The sequence below is a fragment of the Rhamphochromis sp. 'chilingali' genome, assembly GCF_963969265.1.
Source record: "Rhamphochromis sp. 'chilingali' genome assembly, chromosome: 13".
Taxonomy (NCBI): Eukaryota; Metazoa; Chordata; class Actinopteri; order Cichliformes; family Cichlidae; genus Rhamphochromis; species Rhamphochromis sp. 'chilingali'.
The window spans coordinates 18,838,512-18,857,888 of NC_137940.1; the positions used below are offsets into that span (position 1 = coordinate 18,838,512).

General features: G+C 38.8%; 1 protein-coding gene across 1 annotated transcript in view; it reads left to right on the forward strand.

Annotated features, from left to right (window-relative positions):
• Nucleotides 1-965: 965 nt before the first annotated feature.
• Nucleotides 966-19,377, forward strand: part of LOC308408769 (uncharacterized protein) — a gene marked incomplete at its 3' end in the record, with an annotated part of 19,460 nt that continues 1,048 nt past the window's right edge. Inside the window, exons 1-4 of the mRNA XM_080901181.1 lie at nt 966-1,287; nt 14,258-14,312; nt 17,501-18,479; nt 18,891-19,058. Coding sequence (XP_080757307.1) covers nt 1,053-1,287; nt 14,258-14,312; nt 17,501-18,479; nt 18,891-19,058 — 1,437 coding nt within the window. The 5' untranslated portion in view covers nt 966-1,052. The remainder of the gene's footprint in view (nt 1,288-14,257; nt 14,313-17,500; nt 18,480-18,890; nt 19,059-19,377) is intronic.

The window sequence follows — 19,377 nt, forward strand, 5'->3', positions numbered from 1 at the left end:
ATTTGCCCTGGCCTTCATAAAAAGCCCTGCCGGAGTTGCAACATGGCATTGTTCCTACATGGCATTGTGTGATCAAGAGATCAGCCACACAGGCTTCAGTGAGAGTTTAGCCTCAAGGAAGTATTGGTAGCTGCTTGGTATGAATTACACCATGCATTCAGTATGAAAGAGGATAGATGTGAATTTTATTTTCCCTCTGCATGTTCCAGACCTCCCCACAGTGCTGCAACAATGCCCATATTTAGTTATGTATTCAGTGAAAGACGGCCTGCCTGTTCAGTGAGGTAATTCCACTTTTTTTCCTCAAAATACAGCACCACAAAGAAAAGGCTTCATTTGACTTTAATTCAGAAGGTAAGTGAATGTATCTCAGGTACCAAATTATACCTTATTAACTTCTTTCTAACACTGTTCTCTGTTTGGTCTCAAAGGCAATAACTCCTTCGAGTTGACATTATTCATTCCAACAACACGGGGGTTGTAATGGAGACCTAGGGTTCCATTACTGGGGGTTTCACGGTGCACATTAGTTCATAGATACTGAACACAGAATGTTGTTAGATAAATAGTTACTGATATCCATGACTTTCAGGTAAGCAGGCATGTTGAAGAATTCCTTTATGTTGACAGTTTGCAGAGTGGAGCTGAGAACGAGCGAAAAAAATGACTCCCATTCACATTAAAGAAGTATTTTGGGTTACAGTTAAAAGAGTGAGGAAGGCTCACGTCTACAGAATAAACCATTGTGCGTTAGTTCCAGCATCAGCTGTAAAAAAACAACAAACAAAAAAAAGATCAATCATACATGATTTTAAAATTTGCCTGCTCTCCTCTTTTCAAAAACAACGACCTTCCAGGAAAGAGAAAAACTCTGCCAAGAACAAATGCAGGGTGGATGACAATTGTCTTGCAATTCTCACCCCCACCCCACCCCCCAGTCACATGATCTCATCAATAGGGCTTTGGAGCGTGATGTCACGGGGGTGGGCGTGGAAAGGATTTTGGCCCGATCCGCCATTTTGGGGGTCTAAGTAAGGAGCGAAAGCATAGCCATGGTTCGTACTTGCTGTGTGGTCGGCTGCAATGTTCGATCTTACGACCGGCACGGGAATAAGTTTCGATTGTCTTTTTATGCTTTCCCAACCTGGAAGCAACATGAAGGAGCTCATGTATCGGATATTACCAAACGAAGGCGTCTAGCCTGGATAGCAGCCGTGAGACGAGCTGATATCAAGTTCTGTTACGTCTCCAGATATCAGTTGGTGTGCTCAAGACATTTTCATTCCGGTAAGTTCTAAATATGTTCACATCACACTTTATAGCTGAATAATATCATCGTTGGTGGTCTCGGAAGTTATAGAAATTGCGATCAAACATAGAATGGAGTGACTTGATTGGTTGATGTAAAGACAATAAATGAAATGAGACAGGAAGGACACAAATTGGCGTTAATAATTTACCCGATTATCAATGTGTTAATTTGCATGTACTTTACAATTATGGGCATATAATATGATAACGATATTTTAGCAGTTCAATGATAAATGTGTAACATTAATTATGGTGGGGGGTGGAAAATGGCTATTTCACTCGATGCACTCCAGCTGACTTCCTTTGACGACGTACTCAGAGTTTGGCGGCTTGAAAATAGCCAAATCTTGCACCCAGCCATTTGTAAATTGGATGTGCGCCTCCAGTGACTTGTAATTACGAAACTGGTTCGCTGTGTAAGCGCTTACTCCACAAACAAGATACGTGAAGATATCGGGGTAGGACAGTGGCGGTAAGTAGTCTGGGTCTTTACTCCACTGCCGTATTTCATATGGGTCCAGATTTGCGATGCACTCTATTTTTTTTCAAGTACCGCTGCTTCGCCTCTGGACGCAATCGGTCTCTATACCGTCCGTTTTCTTTTGAGCTGCTTTTAAGCATGTTTCTTGTCGTCGTCGTTCCAACACAGTGTGTTTGTTTTGATTCGTAGACCCCGAAAATGGAGCTGTGCTCCCACAATGCATTGCGGCGTGACGTCAACTCCAAAGCCCTATTAAGGGTTGTTTTTTTTTTTTTTTTTTGTCGATTTCCTCACCCTGGAGGATGACTTCACCGCGCAGATCACAGTGAATGTTACAAAAAAGATAACCATGCTCTAAACTCTACGACTAAAATGACTTTGAGTATTTGTCCTTTAAGTATTTTTAAATATAACGTATGCAAATATTTAGCTTATTATTTTTTGTGTTGGATTTAGTGATTAGTTTTTCGTGATGTTCTTTGTCAGTTAGTGAAATCCTCTTTCTGAAGCTTTTTACTGTCATCATGTCAGAATTTTAAAACCAGCCTTCATGAGAATGGAGGTGTGAGCAGCACTTCCTGCAGCTGTGCCCCCAAACCTAGGCCGCATTCTTCTGAGGCCGCATTTGAAAGCCGATTACGTCACAGCCAGGCGACAAAGGCCGACAAATGCGTCCTCCTTTTCCCCAGATTTGAAGGACGGGTCGGGTGTATCCTTCGTGGCCCAACCTATCCCAGAATTCGTAGCGTGGCCCAGCCAATTCCAGTTTCCAACAATGGCGGCTACTACTAAGTTTTAATATTACTCTCATTACTCTTTCAGGGTCACAAAATAAACCTTTAAGATATTTTCAGGCGAGAATGTAGCTGTAAACTTCAAATATCTGCTCGGTTTATCAAGACATCACATATTTGCAAAAGTGCTCCGACATTTTCGGAGACGTCTGTTACCCACCAGCTCGATAGCTGACCGGGAGGTCGAGGCTCACTAGAGAACAGCAAACTCCCGACACACACACCAAAATAAAAACAAGCAAGGTCGTTCGGGGAGGACCGTCCGACTGTGACACTCGGATAACTTAAAAATGTTATTGTGTGGCTTTTTTCACTGTTTTAGTTGTTCCTGAGTAAATCGGATTGGCTGAGATTAAAGTTCTAGTTTTCACACAGCTGAATAAACGTCAAACAGAAAACTGATTAAACAGAAATGTGAGATGGTCGAGAGTTTACTCCAGTGTCCTGTTATGCATTAGGAGCAGACGGCTGAGTTTATTAAACTCCACCGAGATGGTGGCACAAGTCTGAAGGCTAGACCATCCAATTTTACAGCCTCGCACTTCCGGCCTTCTCGCTCTTCGAAAGACCAACAGCCGTGAAGGCCGGGTCCTCCCAAGGATGACATTCATAAAATTTGAAACATTTAACAAGGTTTTCTTTGTTTAAGTTTGACTTGATGATAATGTCAAAATTTTAGTCCTTGTAACACATTTTGTGCTTTTCAACTTTTCAACAACTGTGCATAAACAGAGCAGATTTATACAGTTGTCTTTGTAGTGAACGGGACATAATGCATAACAGGATTACGAGTTTTTATTTTGACTTTGAACTACATGATCAGTGTGGGGCATTTACGGGTGACCGTTCACTCCCAGAGTGTTTAGATCTCTGCAGTATGATCTTTCCAAATCATTGATCAGAAACAGTCACATCCTAACTGTTTGCCCAAATACAAACAAATATAACCACCAGTAACACACTCAGAGACTTCCCATGCAAAAAATTTTTCCACTAATTTGTTCCTGTCACAACCCATAAACAAAAGCACTTCTGAAGTTGCCAACTAACATCAAGGCTGAAACAATAATTGTTGCCCATTGAGGGAGATTACATCACCATCTCCACCTCTCTACTTTTGAATGTAGAACAATAATTGCTAGCCTAAAGGAACTGTTAGCTGGTACCCTTTTGATTATAACTAAATCTGAAGACAAGTTCATGATCTAAACCTGAAGCCATGTGGTATAAGTTAAGAACAGCAAAGAGCAATATTTGAAATATAAATAACAATTTGCTGTTTTGTTTGTGGATTCAGCTGCAAAATAAAAAAAGGGTTCAGACAGACCAATCAAAGGGCTGCTTTGCCAGTTAGTGTTTCAATTGGAGATTATTCAAAGCATTCAAGGTTAATGACCTTAATAGGCTCACAAAACTTTTTATTAAGGACACAAGGCTTGTACGGGGTACAGCCTACCTTTTACTCTTCCAATGGCCTCATCCCGCTCGCCTTGCAGCCACCCACTGCCAAACCATCAGTTATGCCTTCTATGGAGTCTGAGTCAAAGCATCTTGGGAAATTAAGGGGACTGTAATGTGGCATCATCTAATAATTGCCACTTGTGGCTGTGTTCAGCTACAAACCCTTGGAAATGTTTCTACAGTAAAATGTGATATTCCCCTCTGAGAGTGAATAATAGGCTGCAAAGAAAGACCAACTTCTAAAAAAGTAAAGTAAATGAGGTTGTGAAGGTACAAGTACATTCTTTGATTGATGCCATTTTCAGGTCGATTACTCTCCTGATTTGGCCACCACTAATAGGGCCAAGGATAGCTTGAGAAGAGAGAGAGGAAAAACTGCCACAAAGAGGAGAGGAAGACAACTGGGGAGGAGGAACTGAAAGTCGTGGTGGGAGGCAGAAGGGCAGAAAAAGGCACAAGGCAAAAAAAAGGAGAGAGGGAGTTACAGAAACGGCTACCCAACAAGAGACAACATGGCACAGCCCAAACTTGGCCTAATAGGCCACCGCTACCTTGAGAAGTGTAAAGTAGGTCTGGACAGTGTGGGCTATTTGCAGACTGAGCGGTATTACACACTGTTAATAGGTTCAACCAGGGCTCCTCTCATTTATCAGAGAGAGTACAGACTCTCAGAGCAGGGAAGGCAAGGAGAGGAGGAGCATGAGTGATGGATGTAGGCAGACATCAGAGGGGGAAAATTTGGTTTCTCGGAGCAGAGGTGAATGTCTCAGAGCGAGAGCTCTCTTTTTCTTTCACTTCATCTACTACACAGTCATCTCATGCCTTTTCTCTTTTCCGTTTCACTTATAGATTTAAAGATTAAGCTTTTAATAATAATTGTCATTCCTACCCTCTAGTTTAGATTAATAAAGCAGGCAGAAACTTAAAAAATAAAAAATCGGACCCATCCCCCATCATGTAAGAGATAGTTTGTTTGATAAGGAAGTCAGTATATTCCATTATGGCTTAACAGAAATAAATTCTAACCATATTCTTATATAAAAATACAAAGTGCCATTTTTTTCCAATTTATGTACAAAAATTGCAGATTGAATGTGATGCTCTATCATCTGCCAACATAGAGTGATGTAAAAAAAAAGTGAGTGAAGAAGAAACTGTGCATCATGGGAATCTCCCAGCAGCCTAAGCCTATAGTAGCAACCATTCAGGGTCACCTGATAAGGCCTTAACTACACGCTTCATCAAACAGTACATGTTGTTACAAAGAGTCTCAGGCTGCTCGAAACTCTCAGATTGTGACAGTTTTTCTACTTTTGGCTTTGTATGATGTGAAAGACAGCAGTTACCCCAGCTATGGTCCCAGCGCTGGCTGTGAGCACAGGAAGCATAAAAAAGAGGTTAATCTAAGTTTTTACCCTTTTACGTTCTTATAACATAAGCAGTCCTACCTCATTCCTGCCAAAGCTGAAAATCCCCCTCCCCCTGCACTATGTATGAATCAAATTTTAAGGTTGTCATGTTTTCATCATGTGCAATTGTGACAAAAAACCCTCAGTATTTCCATTTTTTCCTTCTCCTACAGTGGCAAAGAATCCTTCGAAGGATTGCAGGACTCAGTTCCTCATTCTGGACAACTCTAAAACAGAATTAATTCCCTCTGAGATCTTAAGCCTGGTTTGGTTTCACCACATTTTTTGTGTTGCATGCCAACTGTCACATCACCACACCCCTATCCCCATTTACACTGGTGTTTGTGGGTGAACTAGACTCAATTTAATCTTACCGCCTGTGTAACAAGGTGAAATGACACCAAAGCATTAACCACAGTCGTGACTGTTATGTAATGGGTTCTTTTTCAAAAAGTATCCAAATCCAACCTCTGCAATCAACGTGACTCACTGGGCTAATCCCAGAATGATCCCCATATTGCTCTCCAGCAAGTAACTCTGAACAAAGGTAGGTTATGCTGATGGGCATGAAACACGTTTGCTCAGCTAGGCATGAATCTGGACAAGGAGCAAAAGGCAAGGTGAGAGAGGCGATAATCTCAAACCCAAAAATGAAAAGCGTGCAGCCAAACGATGCAACCATCAAGGTAGTGCAACAATCTGACAGCAAATGATGAGAAGAGTTGGATTTAAATTTTGCAGGTAGGCAGAAGTAATGATCAGTCCACTTTAGCATAGGATACACTGGGACTGTCCTTTATGAAAGGAAAGGACAACATGCCATCCCACAATTCATTGCAATGGACCATCTGACCATTTATCAAAACAATCAACATAATAAAGAAGAAACATATTCACTCCATGTAGCGACTATTGCAACCACAGCAGACACAAGATAGGATTTTTTTTGGAACTAATTTGTGGTAAATTGTGTGCCAAAGACTTTTTAAATATTCCCCTCCTGAAAGGAAAACTCATAGAAATACATATTCCATGAGGCCAGTCGCTAAAATGCTTCTGCTCACAACTTTCAGTAGCATAATTGACACAATGCCACTTGAGGAAATCCCGTAGCTTTCCAACATCAAAACAGGGCTTTGTGCTGCTGCAGACTGTAACTAAATCTGGCTGAATGTGGTTTGTCTTCTTAAAAATTCCAATCTTTGTGATGAAGGGATATTTTTCACCGTTCTCATTTACATGACCTGTGTGAATCAGGGTTAGAACACATTGGGGTGATTTGTTAAAAGAGCCATATCGTAGTCTATCTTCTGAACGTTGTGGTTTCAACATGACAATCATCTGGACTTACACTGCTGGAGATTAGTGTAAGGTCCTTTGGATTCTTCTCCTTTCCTTATCAGTTCTCCTAACCACCTTTTCCTGACCTCAATGACATTTTCATCAGTGTCAATGTCATAAACAAAAAGAGGTGAAAAAAGGTCGACTCGACGTTAGAGATTACTGCAGAGCAGAGGGCTGATATGTTTGGTGCAACACACCGATGAAGGCTCTGTGAAAAAACACTGAAGAGAGAAAACCCAGGCAAAACCCCTCTTATATAATCCCATCTTAAATGGGCCCACAAAGTCAGACTATTTTAAATGATTACAAACTTGACATCCTTCATTGGAAAATAACTTTTCACACTAAATGTATTAGATATTAGATGTAAGGAGTGGACAGTTAAGGGAATGCCAGTTATATAGCAATAAAAGAAGACACGGTGGTGAAGCCCTTAAAAGAAAAACAGCACTTATGTACCAGTATAGGCAGGAGGGACTTTGTATCCAAATGGAAAAAGTGTCTGTTTGAGAGAACCGTTTAAAATACACTGTAATCCCTAACAGTTGTTCTAGCTCATAACTAATAAGCTCATAACACTCAAATGTCGTTTTGTAGTTGAGCAAACTATAAAGTATTGAGCTCTGTTGGCTTTTATGCAACTTTAATTGAATAGGGCTCAATATTTTTTAGCTAATTTGTTCGGAACGCTCAAAAAGTTTAAGAAGCATATATTAGTGACGTTCTGGTGGGTGGAGTCTTGTCGCTCCCTCAGGAAAGCTGAGTCAGCCATCTTGAATTTACCTTGATGCAGGGAAGATTTGGCCAGCCCGTGTGGATTAAGAGTCCCCAACTTCAACCTACCACGACCACCACCTTATTTTTTTTCATCAACTGCCCTAAATTTGGTAAGTCTAACGTGTTTTTGTTTTGTTTAAATTTAATTTCGATAAACATTCTTTTTTATTTTTTTACTGGAAATACATTCGTACTTTGCGCACAGTGAATGTTTGTTATAAATGAATTCGAATCCAAGTAATTGTAATTTTAGAAGTTTTCGAATGTGACAAATACGTAATGTTATTTCAAATTAGAACGGTGTAACGTTTTGGCGGTTTTCCGTGGGGGACAACATTTCCCATAATGCATTGTATTCTTGCCCGGGAAGTTGACGGTGGCAGTTCTAGCTCCATGCCTTTGGAGGGAGGCACCAAGATGGCGGCTTGAACAGTCGTGTTTTTTCAGGAGCTCCGAAAGACCGCAAAATTTACTAAGTAACTTTATTCTCTTTCCACTCGAACTATAACTATGGATGCCCAAAAGGTTATTAAGAATGCAAAGCTGCAATTTGTGCCGTCAAACCCCATTGTTAAGACGTCGTCGCATGCTAAAGTCAGTGACCATGGCTATGCTAGCACTGAAGCTGCCAACGTGGGCCTAAACAAGCGAGAACGGGGAACAGACTCGGCGCCGCCAACTCCTTCAAAACAACCGCCAGAGGAGAAAAGAACAAAATCTTCAGAGAAGGAAGATGATATCTCCAATAAAACTATTTTTGAAGCCATTATGGGACTTGACAAAAAATTTGAAGCACAACTGGAGGATATCAAGGAACAAAACAAACAAAGTGCAGCTATGGTTGCCAGCTTGGCTAAGGCTGTAGAGTTTAATGCTGCAGAGATAGTTGATTGCAAATTGAAAGTTGTTAAACTGGCAAATGCGAATGAACAGCTGCTTAAAGAAAATGAAGACTTGAAAAGAAGAGTGAAAGAACAAGAGCGCTACCGAATGAGGTGGTGCCTAAAACTGAAAGGGGTGAAGGAAGACAAAGATGAAAACATTAGAGTGAAGGTTTTGCAAACGCTTCAGAAGATTGCCCCTGACTTGAACTTAGAAGAGGCCGTTGATATTGTCCACCGCTTAGGGAAACGAGTTGATGGCAGAAACAGAAACATCATTATTCTATTCACACAGAGGCGAATTAAAGAAGAATTGTGGAGGCGCACCAAAGACTCTTCAACCTGCAAGCAAGAAGGCATCAGCTTCGCGGAGATGTTGCCGCAGGAGGACATACAAGATCGACAGCGCCTATGGCCTCTGGTGGAGGAAGCAAGACGTGCGGGTAAACGGGCCTACTTTCGTGGTCCACATGCCTTCATTGATGGACGCAAAGTTGAGGAAAGACAGGAGAACTAAAAATGACAAAAACTGAAATAGTGGAAACTTGTTCGCGGTCTGAGGAGCTCAGCATTTAGTACTTTTTTTTTTCTTCTTTTTCTCACGTGGTGAGTGATATTCTGTCTATAGTTCATGTTGAATGTTAACATTTGTTTTGGTTCTTTAAATGTTAGGGGTTTAAGAGAATCTGTTAAAAGAAAAGCCTTATTTTTGTACTGCAAAGGTAAAAAATCAAACTGTATTTTTCTACAAGAGACTCATTCATCTGATAGTGATGTATCTTTTTGGTCAAACCAATGGGGTAGCAAAATCCTGTTTAGCCATGGCTCAATGAGGTCGGGGGGTGTAGCAATTTTATTCAATAACTTTCCCGGGGATCTTGTAATACAACGAACTGACTTGAATGGTCATTGGTTGATTGCTGTAATGAGAGTTGAAAGTTTGTTTTTCATTTTAGTCAACGTTTATGGATATAACAATGAAAGTCAGAATAAAATTATGTTAGAAGATATAACTTCAAATATTTTTGAACTTAAAGGTCGATACCCTACAGAATACATTTTAATGGGTGGTGATTGGAATATGACTCCTGATGAATGGACTGATAGATGGCCCTCAAGGACAGGTAGACCACAAAAAAATAACCTAATTATAGAATTTTTGATTAATAACAACTTGACAGATATTTGGAGAGTAAGAAATCCAGAAATTAAGAGCTTTTCCTGGTTTAAACCAAATGGAGCTTGTAAATCTAGAATAGACTATTGGCTAGGAAGTGACATCATTCTTAGCCACACTGTAAAAGTTGCAATGTCAAATGCACCTCTATCTGATCATTGCTTTATTGAACTGTGCTTAGAATCGGAAATTAGACAATCAAATAAAAGAACTTATTGGAAGTTCAATGCCAAACTTTTACAAAATGAAGACTACTGCAACATAGTCAAAAAAATTATAAAAGATATTATGGCTGATCATCTAATTGTAGGATATATCAATAAATGGGAATTCATTAAATTCAAAATTAGAGAATTTAGTATTCAATTCAGTAAAAACATAAGTCAAAAGCAAAGAGAATATGAATGTAAATTATTCCAAGAAATTACTTATTGCTGTAGTAAAGATGATCTAAATACCCAAGAAAGGAGTAAACTTATGGAGTTGCAAACTAAATTAGATCAGCTCTACCTAAATAAAGCAGAAGGAGCTTTTGTGCGTTCACGGGCCAAGTGGATTGAGGAGGGGGAAAGAAATTCTTCATATTTTTTTAATTTAGAAAAGAGCAGACAGAAAAGAAATTTTATATCTTCTCTGTTAATTGATGGCATTGAATGTGACGACCCTAAAATTTTGGAGAATGAAACTTATACATTCTATTCCAATTTATACTCCTCACAGTTCTCCCAAGCAGATTGTGATGTCTTTTTTGATCAAATAGATAATCTGATCCCTAAAATTGATGAATCATTTAAGGAATTATGTGAATCTGACTTCAGAATTGAAGAATTAGATGCATCTGTTAAGAAAATGGCACTTAATAAATCCCCTGGTCCAGATGGGCTGACAGTTAATTTCTTCCAATTTTTTTGGGAAGACTTACGGGAAATTTTATTCAAAGCTATACTGGCCAGTATTGAAAAGGGAGAATTGATGTCTAGCATGAAACAAGGATTAATTACATTAATTCCTAAACCAAACAAAGATAAACGACAATTGGATAACTTAAGGCCCATAACTTTATTAAATACAGATTATAAAATTTTCTCTAGCTCAGTTGCAACAAGGCTCAAACAAGGGGTTTCATGTATAATTAGTGAGACACAATCAGGGTTTTTGAAAGACAGGAACATTCATAATAATATCAGATTGGTTTTAGACTTACTGGACTACAATGATCTGATTAGTGATGACAGTTTTATTCTTTTCTTGGACTTTTATAAAGCTTTCGATTCAGTAGAACATCCTTTTATTTTAGAAACACTAACTCGATTTGGATTTGGGGATAAATTTAGGAAGATAATAGATATACTGTATAATGATATAAATAGCTCTGTGTCATTAGGCTATGGCACTGGTAAAATATTTGGCGTCAAAAGAGGAATTAGGCAAGGGTGTGGAAGCTCTCCGTTGTTGTTCATAATGGTTGTGGAGATGCTCGCAATTCTAATTAAAAACAGCAGCGTTGCCGGAATTGAGATTATGGACAATTCTTTAATAATTAGTCAACTTGCGGATGACACTACTCTTTTCTTAAAAAATGAACATCAGATTCCCCTGGTAAAACAAATAATCACTACATTCTCAAAAGCTTCAGGCTTAAAGTTAAATTTAAATAAATGTGAATTATTGGCATTAAAGGAGTGTAATTCACAATTACTGTACGATATAAAGGTGAAGAGGGAGGTAAAATATTTGGGCATCACAATTTCAAAAGATCACAAAGTCTTAGAAAAAGTAAATATTTTAGATAATGTTGACAAATGTAAGACAATCCTAAATAAGTGGTTACAAAGAGACATCACAATTTTTGGAAGAATATTATTAACCAAAATGGATAGTTTATCTAGATTTATATATCCAGCTTACTCTCTATCAATATCGAATAAAGTTATTAAAACAATTAATAGCTTGAATTTTAATTTTATTTGGAGGAATAAGTGCCATTATATATCTAAAGATGATTTGGTTAAACCATACATTGAAGGCGGTGGAAACGCAATTGATTTTGACATAATGAATGGTGTTTTGAAACTTAAATGGTTAAAATCCTTCCTAAATAATCCACACTCCATTTGGTTTTTTATACCAAGTAAGGTCTTTAACACACTAGGGGGTATCGACTTTCTCCTAAAGTGTGACTTTGAAATTACTAAGCTACCTGCTAAACTCTCTGAATTCCATAAACAGGTCCTTCTTTATTGGAAAATGTTATTTAAACATAATTTCACTCCACATAATAGCCCAATTTGGAACAATAGATATATACTGATGAACAGAAAATCTATTTTTATTCAAGATTGGTTATCAAAAGGTGTTTGGGCAATTGCCCATTTTGTAGATGAGGAAGGACATGTTCTAGGACATCAAGATTTTTGCCAAAAGTTTAATATCCAATGTTCTAAAAGTAAATTTAATCGGGTTATAAAATCCATTCCATTGTCACTTAAAAACATAGTTGTAAATGATATAATATATTCTGACATCTCCCCCAAGTTAAGGCAATTATATATAGATGGTATTCGATTTTGTGATGTTAAATGCAACAATAAGTTTCTTAGATCTTCATTAAGGAGTCTTTATTCTCCAAATTTACTTAGACGTAATTACATATTAAAAGATTTCCAAAGGGAAGAAATTGAAAAAATAAGAACTGATTATATCACCTTCCCTATCCCTCCTAAAGGGAAAGAAGTCCAATTTAAAATCTTGAATAAAATTTACCCGACAAATAGACTCCTTAGTGATAGATTCAAAATAGAAACGGGTAATTGTGTATTTTGTGAAACAGAAGAGGAGGATTTGGACCATCTATTCTTTTTGTGCAATTTTATACAAATATTTTGGTTGGATTTTCATACCTGGCTTTATTCCAGTGGGATTCAAATTACCCCATTTACCTTAAATATGATAATGTTTGGAGTGTTTTTGAAAGAAAAGAAAGCTAATTATGGTGTTAATGTGTTATTAATCTTGTGTAAGTATTTTATACATAAATGTCGCTTTTTTAAGATTAAACCAACACTGGCTCACTGGAAAAACGACCTAAACCTGTTGGTTAAATCTTTGACTTTAGTTAAAAAGAAAAAGGCTGCTTTTTTTGTTTCCTTTGTAGAAGATTTTGATTTAGTGAGTTAATAATCTGTTAATTTATGTGACCCCATCTTTATATTTTATTTTCACTATATATAAAAGTTGCTAATATGTAAGAAATGTTTATTCTCTGAATCTGTAATATATGGTGCATTTTGTTTGTATGTTTATATTACTAATAAAAGAAAAAAAAAAAAAAAAAAAAAAAAAAAAAAGCTCCATGCCTTTGAACTTTCTACTAAAATTTTCTACTGTCCGTTTCTACCGGTTGTCGTATTCGCCGGTAATGCACGTGCGTATTGTGAGTATACTTATTTCAATAAGTGTCCGTGTTACACAGTCAGTAGTTTACGCTGTTGAGCTATGTGTGTGTGCTAGCATGAAGCGAACAATAATAAACAACATGAGTGTGTTATCATGATGGTAATTAGACACATGTTTGTATTTTTTCGTAGTCTCAAATGTGTGGTTGTGAGATAATCTCGAAGTTCTTTTAACAGTTTAGAGGGGTATTCCACTAAGCGAGCTCTACAAGTCAAGCCTTGCGGAAAAATGCATCGCCTGATTCAGCCTAACATTACACACTGGTCAAACTCGGTGCTACGAACGAAGTTCACCTAAATTGTTCGCGCTAATTCGACAAGGCTCAACCAGCCAGACTGAGGCGCCTCCTTGACACCTTTAAGCCAGACCCTATCGATCTTTGCTAGATAAATTGAAATGAAATGAAAATAAAGAGCCGCGTTCTGCTCCCAGGCTAAGAAAGAATCATTGATGCAGACTGTGCGGATCACAAATACTCCCTAACCTGTAAGGCAGGGGTGTCCAAACTTTTTTCACTGAGGGCCACATACATAAAAATATAGGAGGGGCTGGGCCACTTACTAGAAATTAGGTAAAAAACCTTAACTTTAGTGTATTAAAGTGTATTAAAGATCACAAAATCACTTAAAAGTGGTCGAATATGTTATATTGTTGAATATAATTAAAGACAAAACCGCCTTCATCACAGCTTTCCATAAATTGATCTTTATTGATTCATTCAGAAAAAGTTTTGGTAGCTCATTTTCAGAACAGCAGCTTCAGATTTCTTCTTAGACAGAAGATTTACAGCACAGAGAAAAAACAATAAAGGGGAAAATAGGACGGGTAAATTTCAAGTTTGTTATTTAAGTTATTAAGCTTAGCAACACACCTATTAACATTAGTTTGAAACGGTTAACATTAACAGACTGAACTGGACTTAATAACAGGAGTGCATATAATCTTAGTAGATTATTGTGGTGAGTATCAGCTGCGCTGGGTATGTAAATCGGGCCATCCAGCTGCGGTGCTGATTCGACGTCACTCATGCCAAAAATCCGGACAAATGTCACTTGATCAAGGAGCAGATCTGCATCAGATGAGATCAGCTGACTACGTGTGTGTGTGCTGTGCAAAAAATGTTTTTGAACATTAACAAGTCGTCTTTGTGCACATATTGTTTACAGATATCAGACTGCAAAGAGCGCTACAGAGAGTCAGCATTTCACCAGTTGTCAGTGGGTGAGTTTTATAATTTGTGTCCTAATTTAAATAAAAAATAAATACAAAGAAACTAGAGAATTTTGCCCTGAATTATTCAAAATTTTTAGATTTTTTTTTTGCAACAGAACAGACAAAATTAAATTACTGTGTGAACTTGTTGGCATAATTATGTTCCACCTAATTTAAAAATTGACATGCATTTTAAGTACAATGCGTGTAAACAGTGCATTTTGAAAAGCCAAAAGTGCAAACAGGGCTGAAATGGTTTTGACTGCAAATGTTTTAATTGCAGGGGTGAAGTTGGCCCAATGGAGTGGAAATGCAAGTTGTGTTCTGCAACTTCAAATACTCGGGGACAATTATTTTGGCACTACACTGTATTGCATACCCAATATTCACGAGTGTCCCCCCTGCCATGTCTCTATGACAGTTGCATTTGTACTTTTCCATCATTCGAGGCAATGAAAGCTCATCTGTCAAGATCACATAATGATTCACATAGAGTTGATGCAACTGAAGGAGCACGTGGTTGTTTTATATGTCCTTTGTGTAACTTCACACAGCCCTTTTCTGAGGGAATTCTGTTTGGTCACTTGAGAAATCATTTATGAAGTCATGAGATGGTACCATGCCCATTCAAAAACTGTAATTACAGAACAAATAGTTACTCAGCATTTAATGCACACAAAAGTAGAAAGCATAGTGGTGATTCAGGCTTTGGTGAATGTGTTGTATTGGCATACAACGATAGCGCCCCAGAGCTAGTTGCAGCAGAAAGTCTTCGGGAACCTGCTGAAACTCACAGTCCAGGGTCTGCAGACACATTTGATCTCGATGAGATAAACAGTCAGTGTGACCCAGACATGTTAAAGGCCCAGCTGAACCATAACTTGGCATCGTTATTTCTAAAGATGCAATCTATTCTTCATGTGTCAGAAATGGCATCTCAGGAAATAGTGGAACATTTGACTCAGATATTTTTCTTGTCCCAACCGATACTCAAACATGACATCAGAGAGGTCTTAGAGAGTCATGATATCACTGTCAGTGAAGCAATTCTAAATGAGGTTGTCAGTACTGTTATGGACTGCAATGTTATTGTCAGTGCCACAGCTAAGGGGAAGCCGTTATCCTCAACCAAGAGAAGGAAAACCTTCATCGAAAATAATTACCCTGTGGTAAAGCCTGTACAGTATCTGCTACAGCCAGGACACACAGCAGTACATGTTCCCATTCTCAAAATGATACAAAAAATCTTCAGTCATACAGATATTCTTGATAAAATTAAAGAAACAAAGGTGGCACAAAACGGTGTCTATGTAAGCCACCAAGATGGTTTGTACTTCAAAGAGAACACATTCTTGTCTTCAGATGAGTTCAAAATAACACTAATTTTGTACATTGATGATTTGGAGATAGCCAATCCGCTTGGCACATCGCGCAAAATACACAAAATCTGTTCAGTATACTGGATGCTTGCTGATCTTCCCAGTAAATACCGGTCAGCCTTGCATGTGATTCAGCTTGCTGCTTTATGTAAAGTGGCTGACATCCAGACATTTGGGTATGAAAAAGCACTTGGTCCTTTGTTGAGAGACCTCCGTACCCTTGAACAAGATGGGATATTTATTGAGTCTATTGGTAAGGTAGTCCAAGGAACAGTCATGTGTGTGGTGTGTGACAATCTTGCAGCCCATGAGTTGGCAGGCTTTTCAAAGTCTTTTAGAGCAGAACACTTTTGCAGGTTCTGCACAGCAACACAAGTTAAACTTCAGACTCATGAAGTTGCAAGCAGCGAGTTCAGTCTTAGGACAAAAGACAGCCATAATAGTGATGTGCATGCCGTAATGCATGGGGTCAGTCGGAGTCAAAATGGTGTTCAGGCAGATTGTGTCCTGAGACAGCAACTAGAGCATTTTCATACTGTCACTGGCTTTCCACCTGATGCCCTCCATGATCTTTTGGAGGGCATTGTGCCTACAGAGCTCGCCCTGTGTATTGGAGAGATGATCCGTCGCAAATACTTCACCCTTGAATATTTGAATGACAGAATTCTGTCATTTCCCTACCAAGGAACAGACAAGCTTGAGAAACCTCATAAAATACCACAGAGCTTTGCTTTAAAGAAAAGCATTGGTGGTAATGGCCATGAAAATGCCACATTGCTTAGACTGCTCCCTTTGATTATTGGAAATGCTGTTCCTGAAGAGGATGGGATATGGACTGTGCTAATGGACTTAAAAGAGGTAGTAGAGTTATCACTGTCTTCAGAATTCACAGAGGAGTCCATCCAGTATTTACAGTCGAAGATCCAAGATCATAGACAGATGCTGAAAGAAGCCTTTCCAGATTTCAAACTCCGTCCTAAGCATCACTACATTGAACACTATCCTGACCTTATACGTCTTTTTGGGCCCCTTGTACACTTGTGGACAATGAGGTTTGAGGGAAAACACAGTTTTTTCAAGAGAGTTGTACACGATACACAAAACTTTAAAAATGTGTTAAAAACACTCGCCGACAGGCATCAGTACATGGTAGCATTTCATCTCAGTGCCTCAGGATTCTTCAGACCTCACCAGCAAGCATCAAATGTCTCCTCTGTACTGTTATCAATGCTTCCAGATGTTGCAAAGACATATGTTAAACAAATAACAGCAAGCAATGTTATTTACAGCACATCAAAGATCTGCATTGATGGAACTGATTATAATGTAGGAATGTTTTTGTCTGTTGGACAAGAGGGAGGACTGCCTAAGTTCTGTAGAATTGAACAGGTTCTCCTGGTTAATAGTAGTGTTGTCTTTCTTTGCCAAAGGCACATATCGCACTACATTGAACACCTGAGATCTTACGAACTTTTCCCAAATAATCTGGCTGTTCACACCCCATCAGAGCTAAATGACAAAACACCTCTCTGTGCTTACAACGTAGATGGAAGATTGCTCTTGACACCAAAACGTTTCATATTATTACATTGAAGATTTATTGAAGCAGGTTAACAGCTGACTTCAACATTCTCTTGGAGCTGTGCTGGGCAGTGGGTCCATGAATAAACTGCCTCACTCCAGCAGGTGTCCTTCCATACTTCCCATCGTTCAAGTGAGGCTATGGACTTGTGTACATTGTTTGTATCACGTTTACTCTCCATAAAAATTCATGTTTGTTCTTTTTTTTCCCTTTTTCTTTTTTTTTTCTTCCCCTAGGAACCAAAAGATGGCTGCTGCCCAGAAGCATGTGCTGCGTGTGTATGTTGAACGAGACACCGCCCTGAAACTTACTCTACTTGAGCGACCAAAGTCAGTGGAGGAGCTGAAAGAAATAATTCAAGAGAGGTTCAAGCCAAGACTGGATGGGGACTTTAGCCTTCACTATGAGGATCCGGACTTTGATGGTGATCTTTGTCTCCTTGTGGACATCCAGGAGTTACCAGAGAAGGGCACATTAAGAGTTGTCAGACCTGAAAGCGACACCTTCTCTACTGCATCTTCTGACACAGACATACTCCCACATGTACCTGCGATACAGCGCCAGAAGAGTTGGCCTGATGAATTTGTTGTTCCTAGTTTTGGTTATGAAATGGATCATATACTAGAAGAAGGAAATCGAGTTTATGAAGAATCAGGAAAATTGCTGAAGTTAAAGAGATCACAGAAGAGTGAAATCCTTAGAAAAATGGCAGAAACAATCTACAGTTTTAAAGCATACGCACATGACAAGGAATTGGCAATGGCTGCTCAAGCTTTGATTAGAGCTCATCCATGTCTCAGAATGACAGCTGGTGAAGACGGGGCGTTGGGATGGAAACGCCACATGGGGTACAAGCTTGCATCTTACCGTAACAATCTGGCCAAAGCTGGGGTTGCAGAAGTAGCCATCAACACAGGGAGGCGGAGCCAAAACAACCCCAACAATGATCACCCCCATCAAAACATAAAGAAAGCTCGAAAAGCTGAGGTCAACTACATCACTAACCTACCGAAGGATCAAACCCCAGCCTCTCTGGAAAAAATGAGAGAACAGATCATGCATGAAGTCGAAAAGACTGAGAGAAACTACTTGGTCATAGGCAAGCTCATGGACACAACCTATGCCCTACGTCGCCAAGAAATTGTTGGAGCTGTTGTAGCTCCACGAGTGAGAGACGTCGTGGACAGATGGCCAGCCCTACTTATAGAGTCACAGGTAAAAATAAAATAAAATTAAAAATGTGTGTGTGTGTGTGTGTGTGTGTGTGTGTGTGTGTGTGTGTGTGTATGTCTGTCTGTCTCTTTACTGTTCTCCCAGTTTTTAAAAGTCTAGATTTTCAAACAATTTACCAAAAAGCAAATGGCAGATGTAAAATGACAACACATCACTGTGATGTTTTTTTTTTCTTTTTTTTCCCCATTCATAGTAAACAAAGTCTCTAGAAGTTTATTTATTTAAATTTCCTTTAGATAACATTACAAAGAATGACGAATAACTTTCTATTTTGGCCTTGGTTCTGATTAGAATTTCTCTGGTTTTGCTAACCTGAGAACTTTTTAAAATACATTCACAATTCTGTTCCTAATTCATCTTTGTTCATTTCTGTGTATTTCTGTTCATGTACAGGTGGTGGCAGAGTTCCACCGAATCAACAATGTTAACCTGCGCACTCAATTCTACAAGGAGCTGGACAGACACACCCCTAGACTCATCACTTTGTTCCGAGACAAGGCCATCAAGACTGGCAAGATTGCAGAGGAGCTAGCAAAGCTCATGAGAATTTATGACATTCGGGTAAATTTTTCATTTCACATGAATCAGGATTACATTAACCGATGGTTTGTACACAGCTGTAAGAAGCCATAGTGTCAATTGCTTCAACTGTGCTCCGAGATTAAGTGATTATGCCATGGATACAAGGTTGTCATTTTAGGAGAAGGACATCTTGACAAAATCTATCCTATCAAAATATCCAAAAAAATCCAAAATACAGAATTTACCATCTATGGCTAGGGTAGGGTAGGGTTACCCTTCTAGATTGACAAGTTTAGCCCGTTACACAAAAAGTTTGGACACCCCTGATCTATAACAATGACAATCAGAACATGGCTAT